At 36.3% G+C, this 24,884-nt stretch overlaps 4 protein-coding genes and 1 long non-coding RNA gene across 6 annotated transcripts in view; 2 read left to right on the top strand and 3 right to left on the bottom strand.

Annotated features, from left to right (window-relative positions):
• Positions 1-941: 941 nt before the first annotated feature.
• On the top strand, positions 942-2,784 carry LOC137739392 (2-methylene-furan-3-one reductase). The gene is made up of 4 exons (XM_068478962.1): positions 942-1,255; positions 1,569-1,892; positions 1,998-2,157; positions 2,253-2,784. Exons 1-4 carry the CDS (start codon positions 1,025-1,027, stop codon positions 2,516-2,518), a joined length of 981 nt encoding a protein of 326 aa, XP_068335063.1. The 5' UTR covers positions 942-1,024; the 3' UTR covers positions 2,519-2,784.
• A 438-nt stretch (positions 2,785-3,222) lies between these two features.
• Positions 3,223-24,884, bottom strand: part of LOC137738798 (uncharacterized) — a 44,468-nt gene continuing 22,806 nt past the window's right edge. Inside the window, exons 2-3 of the long non-coding RNA XR_011069057.1 lie at positions 4,106-4,168; positions 3,223-3,421 (exon numbers count right to left, since the gene is read on the bottom strand). This is a non-coding gene — a long non-coding RNA (uncharacterized lncRNA). The remainder of the gene's footprint in view (positions 3,422-4,105; positions 4,169-24,884) is intronic.
• LOC137738897 (RNA exonuclease 4-like) lies at positions 9,512-11,671 on the bottom strand. Its single transcript, XM_068478368.1, has 7 exons — positions 11,637-11,671; positions 11,324-11,475; positions 10,999-11,123; positions 10,689-10,903; positions 10,251-10,457; positions 9,846-9,926; positions 9,512-9,746 (listed from the first exon to the last, which is right to left on the bottom strand). Exons 1-7 carry the CDS (start codon positions 11,669-11,671, stop codon positions 9,512-9,514), a joined length of 1,050 nt encoding a protein of 349 aa, XP_068334469.1.
• Positions 19,093-22,487, top strand: LOC137740885 (protein KINESIN LIGHT CHAIN-RELATED 2-like). Its single transcript, XM_068480690.1, has 3 exons — positions 19,093-19,281; positions 19,877-21,839; positions 22,034-22,487. The coding sequence occupies exons 2-3, from the start codon at positions 19,900-19,902 to the stop codon at positions 22,251-22,253; spliced, it is 2,160 nt and encodes a 719-aa protein (XP_068336791.1). The 5' UTR covers positions 19,093-19,281; positions 19,877-19,899; the 3' UTR covers positions 22,254-22,487.
• On the bottom strand, positions 22,702-24,703 carry LOC137740871 (GDSL esterase/lipase At3g27950). Of its 2 annotated transcripts, none has more exons than XM_068480674.1 (5): positions 24,276-24,703; positions 23,979-24,179; positions 23,532-23,683; positions 23,181-23,451; positions 22,702-23,099 (listed from the first exon to the last, which is right to left on the bottom strand). In XM_068480674.1, the coding sequence occupies exons 1-5, from the start codon at positions 24,535-24,537 to the stop codon at positions 22,849-22,851; spliced, it is 1,137 nt and encodes a 378-aa protein (XP_068336775.1). In that variant the 5' UTR covers positions 24,538-24,703; the 3' UTR covers positions 22,702-22,848. The 2 variants fall into 2 exon arrangements, with proteins under 2 accessions (XP_068336775.1, XP_068336776.1); XM_068480675.1 differs by having other exon boundaries at positions 22,702-23,065.

The raw sequence follows: 24,884 nt of genomic DNA, 5'->3' as shown, positions 1-24,884 counted from the left end.
TTCCTAGTCTCTTCTTAAGGAAACTAAAATATTTCTCTAAAGTTGTTTGAGTACAAAAATATGCAATACCATAAATAAAAGTTTAAGATAAACTAAAATATTTATCTAAAATTGTCTGAGGCAATGCTTTAGTTTTTGGAGTTGATGCTACGTCTTTGAACTTGTAAGTACATACATGAACCTTCTTATTGAAGCCAAAATGTTTCTAATTTCTTAAGTATGTTTACAACTTCTTGGCATGAAACTTTTTTGTATTTTCATATTGTCCTTGTCAGAAATCCTATTTAGAAAATACAACATTCATTAAAGATAACCAAGTCAATTAATAATATTTTTTAACAGTACCTCTAATAATTTAATAAATAATATTTTTAACTGTACCTCTATTAATTTGAATCACATTATTGCTAGCCTATTGTGAGGTTTAGTCCACTTCCCCACCTTTTTAGTATAGATAGTATCGTTTGTTAAAAAAATAATAATAATAACCTACCTAAAGTTATAAATAAATATTTCTTACGTAAGCACTTACTCACAAAAGAGCCAAGTAACTTAGAAAGTGTTGGGTTTTTTCTTCTTATATTTCTTGTTGGAGGTGACAACAAGAAGGAAGAAAACTTGTGCTAAGGATAAGGATAAATAAGGAAGAAAACTTAGACGCTAGCATTACTATCCAGGGGTGTCTTGATGTCAGATTCGACTAAAAGAAACAACGCGAATTTTATAACATGTTGCCGCACAAAATGAACCTCCAATAACGATGCGTCTACATGCATAATTTGGCATGTTGTCCCACACAACGAACCTAACTAACAGTGCATCTAGATGCATCATTTGGAGTTTTTTCTTGTAGGGCCACGTAGGCAAACACCAAGGTTCCACGTAGGCAAACACCAAGGTTCCACATCCTAACTAACAGTGCATCGAGATATCAGACCGTGATCTTATCTCACTCATTTACTCACAACAACCACAAGCCCTTTCCTTTCCCTTTGCAAGTTCTTGTGGTTTTTGCAGTGCATCAATGGCGGCTGCTGTAGCTTCAAGTGATTCAGTTTCCATACCATCTGTAAACAAGGCGTGGGTGTACTCAGAGTACGGAAAGTCTGCAGATGTTTTGAAGTTCGATCCGAATGTTCCTGTTCCTGAAATAAAGGAAGACCAGGTGCTGATCAAGGTGGTTGCTGCATCTCTCAACCCAGTTGATTTCAAAAGGATGCTTGGCTACTTCAAGGACACTGACTCTTCACCCCCTGTAGCCTCTCTGTCTCTCTCTCTGTCTCTCTCTCTCTCTCTCTCTCTCTCTCTCTTCATTTTTTTCACTGAAGTCAAATGCAGGATTAGTTTGTGAGTTGGGGGATTTAAAAAAGTTTTAGTCTTTACCAACTTATAATCCCCAAATGTAGATTAGTTTAAATTATAATTTTGTAAAATAAAATAAAAATTGAAAGGTTAGGAAATAACAAGAAACTTGCTTTGAAGAATCAGAGTTGATCTTCAAATTCTAGTGTAAACCCAATTTGCTTGTTTGCTAAAATATTAATTTTATTAAATTAACTTGTTTGCAGACAGTTCCAGGGTATGATGTTGCTGGTGTGGTGGTGAAAGTGGGAAGCAAGGTGACAAAGTTTAAGGTGGGGGATGAAGTATATGGGGATCTCAACGAGAAGGCTCTCGATAAGCCGAAAAAGATCGGATCTTTGGCCGAGTACACTGCTGCAGAAGAAAGAGTGTTGGCTCTCAAGCCAAAAAATCTGAGTTTTGTTGAAGCTGCTAGCCTTCCCCTGGCCATTGAGACCGCCTATGAAGGGCTCGAACGAGTTGAATTCTCTGCCGGTAAATCCATCCTTGTTTTGGGAGGCGCTGGGGGAGTCGGAACACATGTTATTCAGGTACAATGTTAATCAAGTGCAAACATTTTCCATTAAGTTAGGCTCTAATTAAGTCAAGCTGATTGATTAATTATTCATGACAATCAATGTGTTTATGTGAGGCAGCTAGCAAAGCATGTGTTTGGTGCTTCAAAAGTAGCAGCTACAGCGAGCACGAAAAAACTCGACCTTTTGAGAAGCTTGGGTGCTGATTTGGCTATTGATTACACCAAGGAGAACTTCGAAGACCTGCCCGAGAAATTCGATGTGGTTTATGATGCAGTTGGTATAGTTCTTGAATCTTCATCGTTGTTTTTTTTCTTATACAAATCAAACACAAGGACTGATGTTGTTTTGTGTTTCTGAAATTAACATAAATAGGGGAGACTGACAGGGCGGTGAAGGCGGTGAAGGAAGGCGGGAAGGTTGTGACAATCGTAGGTCCAGTAACGCCACCGGCAATCATATTTATACTGACTTCAACCGGAACTGTATTAGAGAAACTGAAGCCTTACTTGGAGAGTGGGAAGGTGAGGCCGGTGCTTGATCCCACCGGCCCGTATCCATTTTCGAAGACTGTTGAAGCATTTGCCTATCTTGAAACCTCCAGAGCTACCGGAAAGGTGATTGTGTATCCCATCCCATGAGATAATTAGAGAGTACTAGTTCAGGCTTGCAGTCTGTTCGTGTGTGATATACTCTTATCCTGCTGCCCGCTTGTTTGAAAGTCTTGTAATAAGCAATGTTATGTGTACTTATATAGTGCTTCTAGTTTGGCTAGTCTGCATTGTGTTTTCTTCCTACTTGCTCATTGCTGTGTTTTTTAGCTTAAACACCGGCATTGGTTAGAACAGATGTACTTCCTCTTACAGTTCCTGCAAATCCTATGATATATTGCGGATCTTTATATTTATATGTTATGTTTTAACAAACGATAGTAGGATACTTGTAAAGTTACTTTTAAGGATACTTACAAAGATACTTTTAAAAGGCCGTTCGTTCTTAAAACGACAACAAACTTTTACCCGTAATGAATTTTGGTTTTTGGCTGTGTGCATCAATGGCTGCTGCAGCTTCAAGTGATGCAATTTCCGTACCATTTGAATACAAGGCCTGGGTTACGGACTCTGCAGATGTTTTGAAGTTTGATCCAAATGTGGCTGTTCCTGAAATTAAGGAAGATGAGGTGCTGATCAAGGTGGTTGCTGCATCTTTCAATCCCCAATTGATTTCAAGAGGATGTGACACGCTCCGACCCCGATATTTCCCGAATACTAGAATAGGCACGTGCTGGCCGACATCCGAGGATGACGAAAGCCATTTATTGAGTGCAAATGCTGAAAAAAAGGGATAAATAAGGTTTATAAATATAAAAGAATAATGAATATGCAAATAAGGACCGTGTTCAGAGCACACCTCTAATCTAGAACACTAGAAGAAAATAATATAAAATTGAATGAAACAAAGGAGTAGGTCCTACACCGAGAGGACTCGAAGATGCCGATGCGGAAGTGCCTGGACGTCGGGATTGTATGCCTCGATTCTAAGTCCTGAAGGGGGCGCCAAAACAAATATGAGTGGATCAAGTTGATATATATATAATAAAACAGTTATCAACATACTAACCCCCATGTTTTATAAAAACACATATATAATGATAAACATAGGTTTTTCGAAACCTAGCATGTCGTGCAATGTCTCAAATCATAATTCGCATAAACAATAAACACTAGTGAATGTCTGATACAACTCTCCAGGCCCCATGCCGGCTCCCCGTTTCTGAGCAGACAGTCAGAGGAAAATACACTTCAGGCCCCATGCCGGTTCCCCGTCTCTGAGCAAACAGTCAGAGGAAAACACACTCCAGGCCCTATGCCAACACCAAACCGTCGCCCGGGATGGACCGGATCTATCCCTACGTCCAGTAGCGGAAAGGACCACTAGGTAAGTACAAAACCAGTGAACATACATATATTGAAAATCAACTTCATAGTATAAAGTCATCCATCATCTATACTATAAAGAGGTGTTCTAAACATGTTCTAAATATCATATCGTCATCCATCAGATATTCTATAAGAACATGGGTTATAGGAAAAATAGTAATAATTCAAACTAGCATCAGTAAGCATATTATCTCGTAAAACGTTTCATAAAACATAATCATCAAATCATGCTTTTCATGTATGCATTTATACTATCAAAATATGCATTTTTAGAAGGGGTCCACTCACAGTACTTCGCCGTCGAAAAGCCACGCCATCTAGCGAAGAAGGAAACGCCACAGATAATTGCCCCTAAGCACATAAAAGGTACATTTAGTCAAACTCTACTCAAACGAGAATTTGGGGAAACGGACATCGGAAACGGGTTCAGGACATCGAATTTAGCCTAGAAGGGTTCCCGCACGAAAACTCAAAAAGTCAACGGTCATGTCAATGTTGACCGTTGACCGGTCAAAGTCAAAGTCAACGCTGACCGTTGACCGTGTCAACGGTCAGACCGGATCCGGGGTCCGGGTCAACAGGTCAAACGGGTTTGGGTTTGGATCCGGATTGGGTTAAATGGTTTGGACTTGGGTTGGATCTGGATTTGGGTCTAATGGGTTTAGGGTTAACGGGCTGGAGGCCTGAAAAGAAACGGCCCAAAGGCCTTTAAATTAACAAAACCAAAATAAAAATAAGAAAAAAATGTTGGGTTGGGCTGCCCAGGGTTTTGGGCTTGGCAGGAACGGCCCGAAGGCCTGGGTGGTTTCTTGGGCTGGGTTTCACGCCGGAGAAGAAGGCCGGAATTTAGACCATCCATAACTTTGTTAATACTCGACGAAATCAAGTGATTCAAAAATAAAAATCGTAGCTCTAGAAGAGACGAAGAGAATGGTACCTCACAAGACATCTAACTATCCGTGGTTTGGCTGAAAAACACCTCGAAAGTCGCTGAGGTCGCCAGAAACTGGGTAAGATTCAAATGAGTATAACTTCTTCAATACTCAATGAAATTGGGTGAAACAAAAAGGAAAGTTGTAGTACTCAGCGAGACGAAGATATTGATACCTTTCATGCCGGCCAACTCGCCGTGGTTTGGCCGGAAATTTCCTCGAAATGGGCGGTGCTCGCCGGAAAACTGGGGAAATGTCTCCGAGGTGGTTTCTTCATGGTTTGACGTCCAAAACACAACCACGGGGTCAGAAAATAACTATGGGGATGAAAAGAAAAGCATTTGGAGTGTTTTGAGGCTTACCCAAAACGGAAGGACGAGGAACTCGTCCGAGTTCCTCTGTGCTCCACAGAGACGAAGAGACGGAGAGAGTTGACATGGTGAAGATGGTGATGTTGTTGTCGTTGTGGTGTTTGACGATAAGGGAGATGAGGGTTTGTTGGTGTGTGTGTGTGTGTGTGGGTGTGTTCTGCTCGGAGGGAGGGAGAGAAAGACAGAGAGAATGGGTGAGGGAGAGAGTAAGAAGAAATAAAATAAAAGGGAAAGGGAAAGGGAACTGGGGAACAAAACAGGGGGTGGGCCCTTGGGCTCACCAATTAAGGCTAAAAAAATAATTTTAAAAATGAAAGTATCCCTCAAATTTAGTGAAAATACAAAAATACTCATTTTCTTATGTAAATTCTGGGATGAGTTGTTACAAGATGATTGGCTACTTCAAGGCAGTTGATTGGCTACTCCAAAGCCTCCAAACTTCCCAACTTCAAGGAAGATGAGTTTTGGTTTTTGCACTCTTCGTTTAGCTTTCTACACTTTCAACTGAAAATTTTTCTACTGTAATAGAGGAGTGCTTGAGGCTTAAAAATGAGTGTGAAAGTCAGTAGTGCGAATTTGTACATTTTACTTTCAAATTGTGTGAGGTAACATAACACATGTACATAGTATTTCTCAGTATTAATTTGAGGGACCAACATCCCACTATTAATCAACGATTTCCAACTGCTTGTACATTAGGTGGGGTATTTTACAATAAAATGTCTCGATGTAATTAATAACTTAATAGTAGAATCTTTCATTATATGTTTTACTTTATTTTCAATTTTTTAACATGAAATTTTTTACATTCTTCATTCCAACCTTTGTCTTTTCCCCAATAGCATGTTTAATTAATTTTAAGAGTAATCAGGTGGGCTGGTAATAATTTAGCTCAATTGCTAATTTTATCAAAATTAATTTGATGAATGAAAATGTTTACCTATCTATCAAGAGTTTGCATCTTATCAATGGAGCAAAAATGTTTACATCTTAGAGCATTCCTATAAAGATGTCACCGGAGATGGAAAACATATTTTCATCTCTAGAGATGCCCTAATAATAATTTTACAGATTTTGTGAAACATGCAACTGTTGATATTTTCCAATCTTTTGCATAAGGATTGAGAAAAATGTTAAAAACTATTTGGAAGCGGTCTTACTAATTATTGATTCAAAAAAATATTTTTTAGATTGAAATTTTAAGTTGGAAAATAGAAAAATCAATATAAATGACCCAAAACGTGGACTAAACTTTTGGCAGCTTGAATATCTAAAGTCCTGCATGTATGAATTTTAGGCAATTTTTTATTTTTGTCGAAAATTTTTAGGAAGTTTAAGGTTGGATCAAAATTCCACGAGAAGAGGTTTTATAATGACTTTAGTATAATGGCGCAATTAACTAAAGATTATGAATTATAGCTCACACTTTTTGTTAGAATGCAATTTTGCTGATTTTGCATGCGCATTAAAAGAAAAGAAAACTAATGAAAATGGTTTCAAATCTTTACATTTTAATTAAAAATCATCCACTAATTTTATTTAATAATAAAGACAAAAGACTAATATATATATATATATATATATATACATATATATATATAAAATAAGAATAACAAACGTAACGAACCCAACTTGCGTTGGGGCGTGTCCCCCCCCCCCCCCAAAAAAAAAAAAAAAAACTTAAAACGCTCCATTTTTTCTCTCACTTTTTTGTCTCATCGTCAACTACATTATTTTTTATTATTATTTTTTTTTGCTTAGAATAAGAAAAATATTTTGAATTAAATTACATTCTCCTATTTTATTTTTGTCGTGTTGTTTTTCAATAGTAGTCATGATGACGAGAAACTTTTCAATGTGCCCAGAACACAGGATGGTACACTCTATACAAGTTGTGAGATTCTTGTGTTCAAAAATTAATAACATAAAAAAATAAAAATTTTCACCACTTATATAATAACACGTGGTATACCATTTGTGTTATGGGCACAAGGAAAAATTTCTCCAAGATGATACACAAGCTCAAGAAATTTGATGGAAAGCTACATTTATTATTGTAGGTATATGAAAAAAGTTAGGAAATTTTAATTTGGTAATTGAAAACAGCTTTTTAAATATAATTACTAAGAACATAATCTTCTCAAGGTTTTGATCTAAAGAGCCACTTCTGGGTTCATCGTTTTCAAGGCAATGGGTGCTTTTACAAGACCAAAAAGGGTCTAGGTTTCAAATCTTATAAAACTGAATCAAGAATTAAACACTATTTATAAAACTTCACTAATAAGTAGACACTATTCATAAAACTAGACTAATAAGTAGACACTATTTATGAAACTGGACCAATAAGTAAACACTATTTATGAAACGAAAACAAGAATTAGGCATTATTTCCAAAACTAAACCAATAGGTGGAAACTATTTATGAAAACTGGACTATACACTATTTATGAAACTAGGGTAAGAACTAGACAGTATTTATGAAACATGACTAAGAACTAGGCACTATTTATGAAAAATGATCAATAACTAGACACTAATTATGAAATTGGACCAAGAAAGAGACACTATTAACGAAACTGTACCAACTACTATACATTATTTATGAAACTGGACCAATAACTATACATTATTTATGAATATGATCAAGAACTAGAGACTATTTATGAAAGTGAACAAAAAACTAGGCACTATTTATGAAATTGGACCAATAAATAGTATAGTACCGTTCAGTTTCACAAATAGTGCAGTTTCATAAACAATGCGCACATGTTAAGTTTTTTTTTTTTTTTTTTTTTTTTTTTTAATTGTGTCATTTTCATTAAAAATTAAGTTTTTTTGTCATTTTTATTAAAATTTAAGGGGTTTTCATTAAAATTTAATTCTTTTCATTAAATAAAATTATAGCATGGTTTTTTTATTAAAATAAACTTAATTCAAGCATTTTTTTATGAAAATTCCCTTAAAAAAAATGTTTAAAATATTGTTAGTGGTCTTATCATTTATTGTATAGAACTTCAAAAAACCAATTAAAAGTCGTGGGTATAGCTCACATTTTAAAAAATATATGTAATTACTGAAATTTCGTAAGATATTTTGTGTGGGCATTATGAAAATGTTAAAAAGTCATTTTGAAAGTGTTCTTATCATTTATTTACACAAATATTTTGTGGATTTTTTTAAGCTAGAGAATAGAAAAACAATAATAAATAAAGAGATCAACAATATAGCATCTCTAAATCATCATAAATGTATAGGTTTTAAGAAGCTTAATGTTGCAAGGTGGAACATGGTGATAACAATTTCCTCTTCAATCTAATACGTTCAGAGTTCAAATCCTCTATTTTCTTTTCTTTAGTATAGAATATCGTTTGTTTCAAATCCTCCATTTATTCGTAATTGCGACAATCTTTCCACCACTTACATGGCAGCCAATCCCCTTTTTCATTTTCGAATCAAACATATTGGAATAGACTATCATTTTGTTCGAGAACGAGTTGCAATAGTCATCGAGTTCAATTTATTCCTTCTCCACAACAACTTGTGGATGTCTTTACCGAAGTCTTACCTTAGTCGGTTTCATCGTCTCATTTCCGAACTTGTCTCTTCACACATGTCAAGTTTGCAGGGGAGTGTTAGCAATGACGGAGTTAGTAATTTTTTACCAGGTGGGCTAGCTTAAAAATTTAAATATTTATAAATAAAGAAACTTGATATCGTATTTTTCATAGTATCGGCTAGCTTAAAAAAAAATCACAAGGTGAGCCAAAAAAAAATTTGTTATTAAACAAATACGTGTTAAAATTAAACAAATCCAAACTTGTACATGTACAAGAAGCGATGAGAAAAATGATGTAAGAAAAAGAAATGGTTCGTAAACTGTATTATATAATTTTATATAGTTAAATCTAGAGAATTTGGATTAGTGACTAAATATTTGGTGGGCTACACCTGGACTACAGCTCAGGGCAGCCCTTAACCTGGCTCCAGCAGTGAGTGTTAGGGAGTTACAACATATATCACCAATTCAATGAATTTTTATCACAACTTTCCGTTATAATAGTTATCTGTAATTTACTATGAAATTAGTATAGGGCTTTTACCTTTGTTATCCTTGTAAATATTGTACTACTGCATATTTGATATTATGAAAAATCCTTTTCTACATTACATATAAATATGGTATCAAGCACCAAAGAGTAGTCCATGAATTTGGTTTACATATATTATTCGATAAAATTTAGCATTATTCATAAATACATGCATAATTGATCATGTATTCCATTACTCTCAAAGTTATTTATGACTAATTATTAAAAGTAACTAGATAGTATTGCTCATCTAGTACTAATCTCCTTAATTATTCTGTAGATATGCCTCCTTTCACTTTCAGCCTAGGAGTCCAGGCACCAGCAGTAGTAATCAGACCTTGAGATTTCCAGCATTTGATCTGGGCTCATCCTCTCAAGCTCATTTTGGCGCCACGCAGCGAAGTTATTCCGGTTTTGCGGGTCAGAAGCGAGTGGGTATGCCTCTACTTTGTGAACTTGGGATCTCATTCTCATGTAGAGCTTCATTGTTGCAACACAATCCTCATAAGGATCTTGAATGCCTGTTTGAATTTCATACCTATATAGATTATATGTGAAAATTGCATTAGTAATAACTTATATGGAGCTAGAATTTATCTATATATATAGGGAATTAATAGTAGGGTTGGGTACTTGCCCAAGATATGCTTGTGTGAGATACTTGAGTGAGTTGCTGAGCTTGCTTGTTTTCATCAATGGAGGGTATTTTGCAGTATCCCTATACACAGTCAGTCACATTTAGAACTAAATTTATAATTGAAATTCGGAATGGAAAGTTGTGTGTGTGTGTGTGTGTGTACACATACACAAATGATTTGCTGCAAATTAATAGGTGTGCAACTCAATATGTGATCATATTTATTTTATGAATAATACACACTTGTTAATTAGCACTCTAAAATAGTTGTTAGGCACTTCACTTTCTTTTATTTTATTTTTTCATTGATCGATAAGACTTTTCAAATGTCAATAACAATTTTCTCTGTACATAAAATGATAAATTGGTTTATTGTTTGGATGAAAGAAAAAAGAGTTGAATTACCTAATCATTACTTGTGGGTATTCAAACTGCAAGGAGTCAAGGTCATGATCCAAACCGTGGCCCACAAGAATCCTAGCTTTTCCACCTCGGGGTCGAATCTTCCACATCGGTTCCCCATTGCAGAGGAAATCTTGAATCTTCTTTTGCACTTGCCTCAAAGGCATTGCATCCCTCAAGCATTCAGGACGAATACCAGTTGTTTCATACCTGTATTATACAAGTATACAACAAAATGGTCGGTCAAATCGCCAAATCATAAAAAAAAAAAATTGACATCTTTACTGTAGAAAGTATGATTTCCACCCCATCTTTGCCTTTTGTTTTGTTCCATCTGACGGTCAGGAATAAAGAGTAGACTATGGAAATCACTCTCTTATGTATATTCGCTACTTACGTACATACTAGTTAGTATAAATCTTTATATAAATGCATATATACCTATAGTTTGTGACTGGAAGCAGTGGCTTGACATAAGACTGGAAGATGATGTTGTCATATTCATCAGTGAGGCAGACCTTTGCGCAGAGATCCAGGGAGCCATCGCTGCCTCCACCAACCATTTTGCAAGCAAGTGCAACAACTTGAGTGCCTCTTGTGCTACCACTTTCAGTATTGTCACGAATGCCCAGATTAGCAAAGCGACCAAGTAATCCCTGAAATATACAATATGGAATGAATTTTAATTTATAACAAATAGGGTTTCGGCAAAAAGTTCATGATCAATAAGCTAGTGTGTGAGGATTAATACAGCATTTCCACCAGAGCATCTGTCCTGGTGAACCCTAAGAGCATACGGGCTTTCGAGGATGGCTAAGCAGATTTTGCATCCTCTAGTGCTGAATATGTTTCTACATTCTTGTTTTGGCAGTGGCCCTGGAAAAAAAAAGAGAACTATTATTTGCAAAAGAAATTTGGGATATTAGTTTATGTAATTGATAACTGTTTTTATATAAGTGATATAGTTTACTCTAAATAAATCTAAGCTACAGAGAGAAGGATTTGAACTAGGATGGAAAACACTGTTATAGTTAACTTGGCTATAAGCTCAGTTCTGCATAACTTGTTTTAGTTACCTATAAGATGTTCTCTGAGAGATTCAAAAGATCTGCAATGTTTCTTACAAATTCCACACATGGGTTCATGAGATGAGTGGTATGAGGTTCTCATGTGCTCCACTAAGTGCTCGATCCGATTGAACTGTCGATAGCATGCTGCACACTTGTTCCTGATTAATCGTCGCATATATAATATTGTCATTAGTTTACATACTAATCATCCATGATTCATTGAAAAATTAATTTCAACTTAATTAAGCTGAAAGAAACGTGCATGCAGTGATATTTATGTGTGTGTTGAGAGAGAGAGAGAGAGAGAGAGAGAGAGAACCTCAGAGTTTCTGATGATTCGACTCTATACTCCATGTTGGTTGCTGAAGTTGTAATGCTACTCCCAAAAATGAAGGAACTAAAGAAGAAGCTAGACTTGAAGAGAAAGATGGAGGGTGTGGGAGGTATTTATAGCAGTCTTGGTATGCGGTATGGTATAGGAGGAAGAGAATAGGTTCCGAGTGGAGATTGATATATGATTCCTTGAAGAAATAAAGTAACCAATATGCTAAACCTATACAAGTTTTACAATAGGATAATATTTAGGTACTCACTAGTTGATTACCTTAAACTTTAAACTCTAAACCCTAAGTGAGTGCTCTATGTATTCCTTTCTAATTTAGCTTAATAAAAAAGGGTAATGCTAGGAAGACTGAATTTGTAGAAAATTTTTTGAAAATTAAGAGACATAGAAGTTGATGATTGATTTATTACTTAAACGTTGATAAACGTGTTTATTCTTATTGGTGACACATCATTTAGTTTGTAAATTTGGTCTCCCTAGCATTACCCTAAAAAAAAAATGTCAATTGTTTTGTTTTTTTAGAACCCAAGAAAAATAACATGTTCATTAATTTACAAAACAATAAAATATGTGTTAAAATAAATTGGGGAAAATAAAAAAGTAAGTACTCACTAATGAGTACCTAAAGATTATCCTTTGCAATACTATGGTTTTTGTTTTTCATACACTAGTACGTACTACTACTAAATGTTTTTACCATCCTCACTAACGATACATTTTTATGAGTAGAGAAAAAAAAAAAAAAAAAAAAAAAAAAGACATGTGATTTACTATTATGTGTTATAATAGATGTGATTACCAAGGTGATATATCCTACTTATAGAGTATATTAATAAAAATAAATTCAAGTACATGTTATCATTTAAGTAAAACAATAATATCACGTGATTGTATTTTAAGTACAAAAAAAAGTTATTCATAACTGAGAACATTCGTAGTGATCCAAAAGCTTAGGACCCACCATTCAACTCGAATGGTTGAACTATATTTTAGAACTTCACATCAATATTAAACACACGGGTTAGATGCCCACTATACTAACTAGTAATTACATCAATTTTGTTGTGAGATTGTTAAATTTCTCAACACGCATTCTCACTCGGAACCACCACATAGTAGGCTACAAGTGAAACTATTTTCGTATTGACCATTTAAGCGCAGAAGCAAGCAAGTTAGTAAACTCAATAACCGAAACCATTCAAAATAAATTTTGTTAAATTTTGTCAATTTTCTGATGTGAAAAACTTTTCATATAATCAAGCTAGTCATTTGAATTTTTCTTTCGGTTAAAGAAGGATTTCTTCTTAATTTATCGGATTTGTAATGTCTAAAGTATATATATCTAATGCATGGAATCAGAAAATTAGTCAAGCTGGTCATCAGTAAGTCTCATGCAGCAGCAGCAGCAATCAGATAAGAATTGCATCAGATGAAGCCTTTTAATCTCTCGTTGTTGCCTTCTGATATATAATATTCTGGTCAAAGATTGCTTTTGCATCTCTGCAAGAGCGGGATGAGAAACCGTACGAATATAGTTGTTGCTAATTTGGGATGTGATCATGTGAATGAAACATTTTTTTGTTCTTTGCTTAAATTCTGCGATATAAAGCATGATGGTTGATATGACACAAGGCCCGACACTACAGCTAATGAAATCTGAGGACCTAGTGGGCTTGCAGGTAGCTAAAAGTTATGGTTGATAAGAGTAGTAAAGGGTTAAATCGTTTTTACTTTCGGCAAAAGTTGGTTTCATGAGATAGAGGGGAAGATAAGGTTTTCAACTAGTTTGTCAAAGATTTCAGAAAGATGGATTACAATTCGCTACGAAGTATATTAATATTGTTCTTAAACTTACAACTTACCACCCTCACAATAAAATAGAGTTTTATAACAAAAATATAAGTCATATTTAATTGCAAAATTTTAGGGTACCATTTTTTAAAGTAGGTATTGGTGCCTTTTGTTTTAATTAAATTATTAGTTGATGTCATGAAATTCTTCATCATTAATTGTTATTCTCTTTTGGATCTCTGATTTCACATTTAATAGTGACGTAAACATTCAACATTTGAATTACAAGAAAAGTGTAAGTATACTATACTCGTCGTACACGTCAAATTCTACATAATATTGGTAAGATTATAGTTAATAACACAAATAATATTGTGGACATCAAAGTTGATTTCAGGTCAAAGCTTTGTTGGAACAAAAAAAAGTCGAAGATAATAGATAACAGTAGTGACACATCAGCTTAAGTGATCTGATGTGTTATCTTAAGATAGTTTAAGTGGTGTAAATATAAGTTTGCTTTATGTAATGAGCTATATATACTATCCTGAAGGGATAAGGTTTGTAATGTTCATTCTTCACATAAATAAGAAAATCAGTCTTCCTCTCTTAGCTTTTATCTTCAAGCTTTCTTTGTTACATTCATGGTGGTTTATGATTTCGATCAAAAGATTCATGTTGACATTGTAGACGTCCTATTACACTTATAAGGTAAATTGTTATGATTTGATGTGATTGCTTTATAAAATTATGTTCAAATTAGAGAATACCGATATTTTGTTAGTACCATTAGACTAATTAACCTTATCGAGAGTGGGGCGCTCCAAACTGTTTTAGCCGTTGAATTTGATATTCATGACTGTTTAAATTTTTTTAGTTTTTATCTTTGTTATTCATTTTCGTATCATCAACGATATAGAAAAATTTCCAATCTTATCTATCTTGACCAAATTACACACGTATGAGAGAGACAGAAAAGAGGATTTTGACTTTAGAAATGCATGGCATGGCATGGGGGAAGAAATGTCAGCAAGACTTCCTTTTGACCAAGATGGGCCTCACCAGTAGATTCTTCATTCATACGAGCTTTGAAGATGCCAAAACCAAAAGAATTTAAAGTTGTACAGCAAAGAAAGCTGAGATCATTCAATTATATTCTGGTGTTTTCCATCGATCGATCAGCAGGTCCACTTCCGTGCAACATGCACCAGTACTGCATGTTTTCCTTGACCAATATATCGTCCACCACTACACACACTTACGTCTCTCTCTCTCTCTCTCTCTCTCATGTTTCGAATGTCAAACCAAAAACCTGGCAAAAAAGTGGCCTTCACGTCGACTTCAATACCAGAGGTCCAGAAACATGTTTGAATATATGATAATAGCAATGACTGGGAAAATCAGCAATCAGCAAACCTGATGATGATGATGATGATGATGAATATAAATTAACGAAAGTGAAGATTAAGTCCTTTACTGGAGATGAAATGATGTTCAATCATATCCTGCCGTAGAAGCTCGAGAAAATTTATAGACAAGTGAAATGGCAGTTTTTGCGGCGAAGTCCGCACCCCCCAACTCAACGATTCTTCCTGCTGCACACCATCTTCAAGTGGTTTGTGATTGGAGCAGTGGAAAGTTCTTGTCATGTTATGTGTGGGCAACAATAATATTAACAAGCATTCAGTCCAAGGTCTTGCTTTTTTTCTTCTTTTAGCTAGTTTTTTTTAATAGGTAAATTCAACGGCGGAGTAGAACAAATGTCAAATTGAAAGGCGCAAATTCTACATTTAAATCTAAGTTTTTGCAAATTTGAGTTTTTTTATGTCCGATTTGAGCCCATGAACACTTTTTGTTTGGAAATCAAACCGTCACAAGTTCTTATAAACTGCTCGTTGTGATACATGGGCATTTTAGGCCAAATTATATCGTTTGTTATGCTTGTAAGATTTTAGGATACTTTGTTAATTATTTTATTATTATATTGAATTATATTGTTTTCCTAATTCATTTTCTATTTGTATTCTTAGAAAATAGTCTAGGACAGTGTATAAGCTTTGATACTATTCAATTAATAAGCTATGAGGTTTTCTCATAATATCAAGGGTTCATGTCAAACTTAGACCATATTATAGCTAGGATCTTGAAATTAACCAACACGACTCATGGAGGCTAAATTAACACAGTATATGCAAGGCCCTGCATAGTGGTGATCGGTCAGAGTGAGGCAGATTTAATTCAACAATTTGGTCTAGTAACGCTTCACTTTCTAATATCGAAATATGTTTTAAGCTCGAATCTCGCTATCCTAATTAAAATGGAGTAAGCAATCACAGATGATAGACATTTGACTAGTCTTAGAGATATATGATCATGAATCCATCATGAACAATTGAGATGGACCAATTTTTGCCTTTATTTGGCAATTATGTAATCCATGCATGTGTAATATAAAGGAGCCACTAGATTTTAGAACAAAGTCAAACTCCAACACCAGACGCAGATAAACCTTCCTAAAGCTAAAGCGAACAAGATGATATGCTTTTCTTCTGAATATCCTGTCCAAAGATTGAATTTACTTATGGTGCCCTTTTTTTGTTGTTGTTGTTTGTTTTATTAAGAATTTGTCACACGTGCACGTCAAAGAATAATATACAAGGGATAATATTTCGGTACTAATTGCTGCTAGTGAGTTTTGATATTCTAGCACACGTTTTATTGTTTTAAAAATGATAAACGTATTAATAATTTTTCTTGAGCTTTGAAAGACAAGAAACTCATGGTAAGATTGAAAACCAATTACAAGATGTACCCTTTGAGATTGGTTAATCATTTCGGTTTCATTGTTTAGTTTTAAAATTAAAAACTTATTTGGTAACGGTTGAAAACTAAAACATGAAACTTAATATTGTGAGTTTTAAAGATTTAGTTTTTATTTAGTTTTTTTTTTTTTTCAATTGAAACTAAAAATAACCACCATGCAAATTTTTTAGTTTTTGATTCCATATATATGAAAATTGAAAACTCATCCCCATAATACATTTCACCAAAATTCAAAGGCGTACAATGTTCTTGCAAAATATTTTCAGTTTCCATGAAAAATCCAAATTGCGGACACACAAGTCTGAAAAGTCCAAACAACTGGCAGAAGAGAGACACCACATCACACCAACCACAGCAAAATAAAGTGGTGTATATTGTTTAGAATAAATTCTCAGTCGGCGTTTGTCATGGTGGTTGCTGTTGCTGTTGAAGATGAGACAGCTCCCCACTTAATTAGTTGAAATCCACTTGATTAATTATTTTAAACACTTTCTCTTAGTATATGATAAACTTGTTTGTTGCTGCATCCATTTTATATTGCCTATCATGGAATTGGTGCCTCACCTACTAAATCTTTTTTGAAAAATCAAATTAAACATCAAATAAAACTTCAAGTAATAAAAATTGGCCAAGCAGAATTGTAAGAGCTTGTTTAAATGTGCTTTTAAAATGACTGAAAGCGTTTTTAAAGAAAATATTTTTTGGTTCAAAAAACGCTTAAAGTGTTTTTTGCAAGAAGCATCAGTTATGTGTTTTTTTTTTCCAAGAAACACTTTAAGCGTTTTTCTATAAGTTACTTGCATTTTTACTAAGGATTGGTTTCAAAAATATTTTCACCAAAAGTGTTTTCAATCATTTTAAAAACACATCCAAAAGAGCACACATCGTTGGCCAATATTTCCTTGAAAATCATACTAACATGCTCATACAGGGATATGCTATCTTAATCACGAGTCTATTTCTTTTATTTCACAAATTACACTATATATTAAATAAACAAAACTATTGATGACCCCTCTCCAATATGTTCGGGCCTTGCCATTAAATGAGGGATCTTATATTGTGGTACTAATTCCGTTGTTATAATACAGATGAAAATAACATTACACTTGTATTTGATGATGTAATAAACGTAACACGTGTTATAACATGATAGATATATCATACCAAATTAACATTATCACGGTCAAACTAAAAAATTACTTACTCTAAAGTTAGAACAAATTATGGTTAATGTTATTCACACACCCCTTTTTACCTCCTACACACCCTTAATGATTTTTGTCTATTAATCTTCTTTAATTCATTCGATTTGACAGCTGAAAATTGAAAAATGTGTGTCAGAAGAAAAAATTGGTGTGTAGATAGCACCAACCCAAATTATGAACACTAGTAGATGAGATTGCAATGGACCATATAATTTATGGTGATTAAGTATATGATAACCAAATAATGTGAAGGAATTAGTCGAGTCCCCCACTAAATCGATCATTTGATCTTGTCTGAAGTTTTGTTCCATGACCCTACCACATAATAAGATTCTTTCCTTAATTTAAGCGAACCAATTTTCACTTTCAATTGGGCCTAATGATAATATTTTATCCTTCCGGTTTTTACTTGTTTGGGCCCACAAAGTCCAGTTAGCTCATGGCCCATTATACGTTTCCATCGAGCGGCGAACCAGCTGAATCCAGCTGGATGTGATCCACGTGGAATCTGGAAAAGCGGGCCAATCATTAAATCGCGGTCCCACAAAAGCTGAGGCTTCTTCGCTTTACCTGCTGCCACGTGGTAAAGTGAGATCGACGTTTCGTATTCCTGAAACAAACAGCACTGCCATCCCAGCATTTCCACCGCCTTTCGCCGTTGAAAAGCCGTTAATCCCGCCAACTTGCGACGTCACAGCGAAAAAAAGACAGAAATTAATATATACAAAAGAATTTTTCAAGGGGAGTTAATTACATATGGCACCTAATGTTTAGTGCTTGTTTCACTTTGATCCTCTATTTATCTCTTTAGAAAGGGATCCTCTCCGGATCCCTCCCTCATAATCCATCAAATCAAGAGATATATACTTTTAAATTTTGATTTAATAACTAAAGTTATTATAACTTTTAAAATGTGCTCTTATTTGTAGCTGTTTGATCAAATTTTAACGGTACAGATCTCTTGATTTAATGGATTAGGAGAAAGGGATTCGGAGCCTTTCCTATCTTTTCGTCCCAAATTGGCCACTAAATTTTTCAAAATGCGATTAATATCCAACCGCATTGAGGTCATTTTGGAAAGTGTCATGGTATCGACTAACTTTTTTGACAAACACAAAATCAATGTAAGGGCGAAATAATGACTTAAACTATGGCATATTTAAGAAGAAAAGCTAAATATTATTTGATCAAGGTCGTTACAATTGAAATTGAAAGGTCGTGTTGTCGGGTCTTACAATTTTAGTACTAATAAAAGGTAGATTAAAATAGACTGACCAATTTAATTTTATTGACTTTAGTTTTATTACAACATGATAGTATTAAAAAATAAGTTGTCTCGCCACACACCATAAGATGAGGAAACTTTGGTGAAAATATATGAATTAACAAATTGCAATTCAAAACGTGAACATATTATATACATTTTGAGTCACTTCTCATCTTTGTTAAACACGTATCCAAAGATTCGGAGACCAATTAAAAGGAAATAAAAAAGTTGAAGGGCCAAAGTAAAAACTTCATAAATATAGGGGAATTCTGAAACTAATTAAAAAAAGTAAGAAAATCAGACGCCAGAGAGAGAGAGAGAGAGAGAGAGAGAGAGAAACAGAGGAGTGGGAGAGAGGTCGTCTTCCTCATTGCTTCAACATTCCAACTGTCTTCTACCCCTAAAGCTGTTATATATTTTGAAGAAAACAGAGACACATCATCAAAGTCGTCTCTGTGTATCTCTCTGTTCATAACACCCAGTGACGAAGCCTTCAAAGATTCAAACTTTCGCATCCTCTCGCAATAATTTTCAGGTAATTAATGACTCGTTTATTATTTCTATTTTTTTTTTTCCATATTTGTATTGGGTTTTCTCTGTTTTTAATGGGTTCTGATTGTTTTTGTTTCATATGTATTAAGAACTCTTCACCATTTGTGGCAAAAACCATAGCTTTTGACTTTCGTTTTCTTCTGATATGAAATTTACTTGAGCAAGTAATCTGGAGTTTCTGAAAAGAACCCAGTTTTTGGATTGGATTGTTTGTTTCTTTGACTTTAGGATTATTTCTAAAGAATTCAATCTTCCACAAGTACTTTTTCGATAACTTGATCACAAATGTATTCCTGTTTGCGACTGTTTCTGGAATGGCTAAAAGATAATCACGGTTTAGCGTGTTTGTGACTGCTTCTCGAAGAGTTAAAAACAAGTGATTCAGACTATGTTTGGAAGAAAAAGTAAGTGCGTGCTTATGGGTCGTAGAAGCGCTTTCTGACAGATGCTTCTTCAGGTTTTATTCCAAGTGCTTTTGTGTCTAGAAACAATTTTTAGGTGCTTCATGGAGAAGCACTTGATTAGTTGATCATTTGGTGGTTATCTCCATCCCCTAATTCCATTTATTCATATCGTAGCACAACCGCACAAGCACTAATCAATGCCCGAATTAGCTATGGATACGATGAATCGAAACGGCGAAGTAGATGAATCAAATGGAGATTATGCGCCTCAAAAGGAAAGCTCCAGCCAGGGTTCTCCGAGAAGTACGTTGAGTCCTCAAAGTCCTCACAATGGCTCCATTGGTATGGCTATGAATGGCAGGATTGATACCTCTATTGAGCAGTTATATCACAACATCTGCGAAATGCAGAGCTCGGACCAATCCCCTTCCCGGGCCAGCTTTGGATCGTTCGGTGAGGAATCGAGGATTGACTCCGAGCTAAACCACCTTGTCGGATATGCTCGAGAGGATTTGGAGATAAGGAAAGAGGTGGTTGTGGAAAACAAGGAGGATGGTGTTTGTGGTGACTCAACTCCCGAGAAAGCAAGTGTATTGGATGATAAAAGGTCTCCAACGAAAGTGAAGTCTCCATCTGCGAAAACAAGTCCGAAGAGCAAATCTACTAACGAGAAGCCCCCGCTTGATAAGAGGAATGGGAAGCATCCCAAAAAAGGCAATGTGATATTGTCTAAGAACAAGCATAGGAGTTTTGGTTTACGCGGTGGGATGAGGTTTCAGAATGGAGTCGATGATCATCCTCCTGAGGCAGGGTTGAATAACCTTGACCTCGGGCCATATTTGCTCAAACAAACAAGGGATTTGATTTCTTCTGGCGAAAACCCCAAGAAAGCGCTCAAGTTAGCTCTCCGGGCAGTGGAATTGTTCGAGAAATGCACGAGTGAGAAGCCCAATTTAGAGCTGGTTATGTGTTTGCATGTTTTGGCAGCAATATATTGCAGCTTACGGAAGTACAATGAGGCGATTCCAGTTCTTGAGCGGGCCATTGACATTCCAGCGATAGAGGATGGCGATAACTATGCACTAGCCAAGTTTGCAGGGTGCATGCAATTAGGTGACATTTATGCAATGACCGGTCAGATTGAGAACTCAATATTATTTTATACAGCAGGTATGGAAATTCAAAGGCAAGTCTTGGGAGAAAAGGACCCACGATTGGGTGAGACATGTCGGTATGTAGCAGAGGCGCATGTTCAAGCATTGCAATTCAACGAGGCTGAGAAGCTCTGTCAGATGGCGCTTGAAATCCACAGGGAGAATGGTTCTGCTTCCCTCGAGGAAGCGGCAGATAGAAGACTCATGGGACTAATCTGTGACTCGAAAGGAGATTTCGAAGCCGCTCTTGAGCATTATGTTTTGGCAAACATGTCAATGTCTGCCAATGATCAGGAAGCAGATGCAGCTTCGATAAATTGCAGCATTGGTGACGCGTACCTATCCTTGGCACGGTATGATGAGGCAGTATTTTCTTACCAGAAGGCCCTCACTGTGTTTAAGACAACGAAAGGAGAGACTCATCCGGCAGTAGCTTCTGTTTATGTTCGTTTAGCTGACTTGTACAACAAGATAGGAAAGTTTAAGGAGTCCAAATCATACTGCGAAAATGCACATCGAATTTATGGGAAGCCTAATCCCGGAATCCCCTCAGAAGAGATTGCCGGAGGTCTCATTCATGTTTCTGCAATCTATCAATCCATGAATGATCTGGAACAGGCCCTGAAGTTGCTCAAGAAGGCTTTGAAAATATTTGGTGATGCTCCAGGCCACCAGAGCACAAGTGCAGGAATTGAGGCTCAGATGGGGGTAATGTACTATATGATGGGAAATTTTACTGACTCTTACAACACATTCAAGAGTTCCATAACCAAGTTCCGTGCCACTGGAGAAAAGAAATCGGCGTTGTTTGGGATTGCTCTCAACCAAATGGGGCTAGCCTGCATTCAGCGTTACTTGATCAACGAGGCTGCAGACCTGTTTGAAGAAGCCAGGAACATCTTGGAGAAGGAGTATGGACCTTATCACCCTGACACATTAGGGGTTTATAGTAATTTGGCTGGCACTTATGATGCAATGGGCAGGTAATATGTTCTTCCTTGTTTTTGCATTCATCATTCTCGTTATGTCTTAGATTAGATTAAAATATCACTCGATTAAAAAAAAAAAAAAATCTAATGCAATGAGGCTTAAAGTATTTAGCATGCTTTAAGCTTGTTCTTTATTTTTCTATGCTTTTTGGTCTTTAATCTCTTTTGTACTTTTGTGACGAACACAGGTTGGATGCCGCTATTGAGATTCTGGAGTATGTTGTTGGCATGAGAGAGGAGAAGCTGGGAACAGCAAATCCGGATGTGGCGGACGAGAAGCGGAGGTTGTCCGAGTTGTTGAAAGAAGCCGGCAGGGCTCGGAACAGGAAAACCAGATCACTGGAGACACTTCTCGACGCCAACAACCCCGCACAGATTATTAAACAAGACATCATCGAGGTATCGTGATCACGCAACTAAGTACGTAGGACCGTATATAAAGATTTGTTGGAAGTGTTACAGAAAATTAGAAGAAATAAAGGGAAAAATAGTTTGGTGATTTGTTGAATTGTATTTTTTGACGTGCGAAATTTGTTTATGAGATTCATCGTTGTACTGTATCAATGTCAATACTCAATAAAGAATTGGTGGAGCATCATTTTCCTTTTTCGGTGCACCAAAATGCCCGTTAGCGGAGTATCGTTTTCCTCTGTAGAGTCCATTCCACATTATATTTTGATGATCCGAACTGTTTAGGTTTAAAACTTTACTTAGAAGTCAAAAGCTTGTCGCAGCAGTTGGGCAGCAATTGTCTCTGAGGTGAAATGTGAACATCTGAAGATGTTTGCAGGGCTTAAAAGCACTTGCCTTCTCAAAAGCACTTCTGATTTGAAGCTTCCTAGTGGACAAACAAGCTAAAAAGGCTAAAACAAACCTTGACTGATCTTTTCCATTTCCATAACTAAACGGTTTTCAATTGACTGAGATAACAACAATGATTGATTAGTAATATACTAAATGGTTTTCGATCAAACAAGCTGTGGTTTATGATCCACGAACATGCTCATGTATTCTTGGAACTGTGACAAGCGTGCGTGATTGAAACTGGGGGGTCAGAGAGTGAGCCGTTGAGAATGCGACTGGCAATCAGTGCATTGGCGGCCTGGGAGTAGTGTATCCCATCCCAACTAATATGCGTTGTCGGACTGCTGCAAGGATTGCCATACACAGTTCCATTCACTACGGCTTTCCTTCCGCAATCAATGTGGAATCCGTAGTAACTGCCGCAGCAAAAGTCGAAAGGATCAACAAAACCTGGTGAATCACGAATTTCTACCATATTACCATCCGTTCATACGAGGCTATGCACATGTTCTAAATGGCTTTTGAAGTTACCTTGTTTTTTAGCATCGGAAATGAGAGTGTATTTAGCCGAGTACACATCGACGTACGTGAATGCTGCAAGAGGGAGCTGTGATCTCAACCGCATTATGCTGTTCTTAAGCTGTCGGTTGAACTCCTGAGCCACCGCATTGAGAGGCTTCACGCAGCCGCTCTTGTCCAGATTACTAGGCCTTGATTTGTCGTAAATAACGCTATAGGGCAAGCATCCTTGAGGACCTGTGTTATGCACCCAGAAAAACCTAGCTCCTTCCTTGTATAGTTGCTGAAAAATGTGGCACATTGAATTAGTATATCTCAATGTTTTGGTCACGTCCGAAGTAAACGCTGTTTTAGTGCACGTACGGATATTGCTTGCGATAACTGGCTCAGGATGGCAGGAATGGAGGTTCTAACTTCTTCTATCGTCCCGTGTTGGATGCCGTAGGCCAGATCATTCTGACCGATATCGAAAGTGTAGAGAGCCTTCGGGAAGTCCTCCGGCCTAGGTAGTCTTCCTGGTAAAATTTCCGTTTCCAATTGCATGAGTTTTAGCTCGTAGCATAGAACATTTAGGTGGCATACATTTGATGTGTGAGATTGAACTGAACTGGATAACTTAAGAGATTCAAGATATAACAAACGTCAGAACACCTTATAACGAATCCATTAATTCCTTCAATTCGGACAAAACAGGGGATTGGCCGTCATTTCTTTCTGAACGTACCTTAAATCTAGTGAATTATCCAATCCAGTTCAATCATAAAGACCAAATGTGTCCGAAATAATAGAGGTTTAGGAGAGAAGACTGACTGGTTGAATGAAGTTGTTTATAGAGCGCAATGCTGCGAGACTTGAATCTTATGAACTGGGAAATTTGAATGCCAAGATGAAACGGACTATAACCGCCTGGCCTAATCGATGAACCACCGGTTGCGAAATTCGCACCATGCCGGAAATTAGTCCCAAGTGAGTCCAGATATGGACTAAGATATGGTATCTGCATCTTCTCAGCTGCACAAAGTTTAGAAACAGATAAACAGTATTCGACCAAAAAAAAAATATTAGAAACTAAAAACAAAATGGTTAATCAAAGAGACCCTTAATTACCGATAAAGTCGATTATAAGACGGCCATCAGACAAGCGCCCGGAAGGTTTTCCAAAGAAGGTTTCACCATTAGGAGGAGGAACTTCGGATATGGCAGCTGAGATAGCCCCAGTGTCAGAGTTTGAGTCCCCAAAGTTGTATATGGCTGGAAAGCGACAACTCCCGGAACCGCCATCAGAACCAGCATTCACCGCCTTCTGTCCTCCCAGCAGCAACCCCAAAACTAGAAGCACAGCTGCACAAAGTAGCCTGAGAAAATCCATGGCAGATTGATGATTACAACACCACTTGGATTTAAATTGGCACAATAGTGTTTACCGTGACCGACAACAAAAATGTCGCTGCGACGGTATCCCAATTAATCACTTATCGACATAGTTTTTAGCTTTTATGGGTGACAGTACGTCATCGGATTGGATTGCATGGAAGATCTTCTTCATGGACAGACCAAAACATGTTTGTTTGTAGCAAGTTGGACCCTCTCGTCATAAAGTTGGTTTTTAGGAAAAGAAGATAAGAGTGACGTCATGGTGCACCACATTCATCACTACAGAGATTGAATTTGTTCACATGTGGATGGATAATGTAATTTTTCTTTATAGCAGGATGT

The sequence above is a fragment of the Pyrus communis genome, chromosome 7, assembly GCF_963583255.1.
Source record: "Pyrus communis chromosome 7, drPyrComm1.1, whole genome shotgun sequence".
NCBI lineage: Eukaryota > Viridiplantae > Streptophyta > Magnoliopsida > Rosales > Rosaceae > Pyrus > Pyrus communis.
Note: the sequence above shows the minus strand (reverse complement) of the source record. Positions and strands in the feature narration are given on the sequence as shown.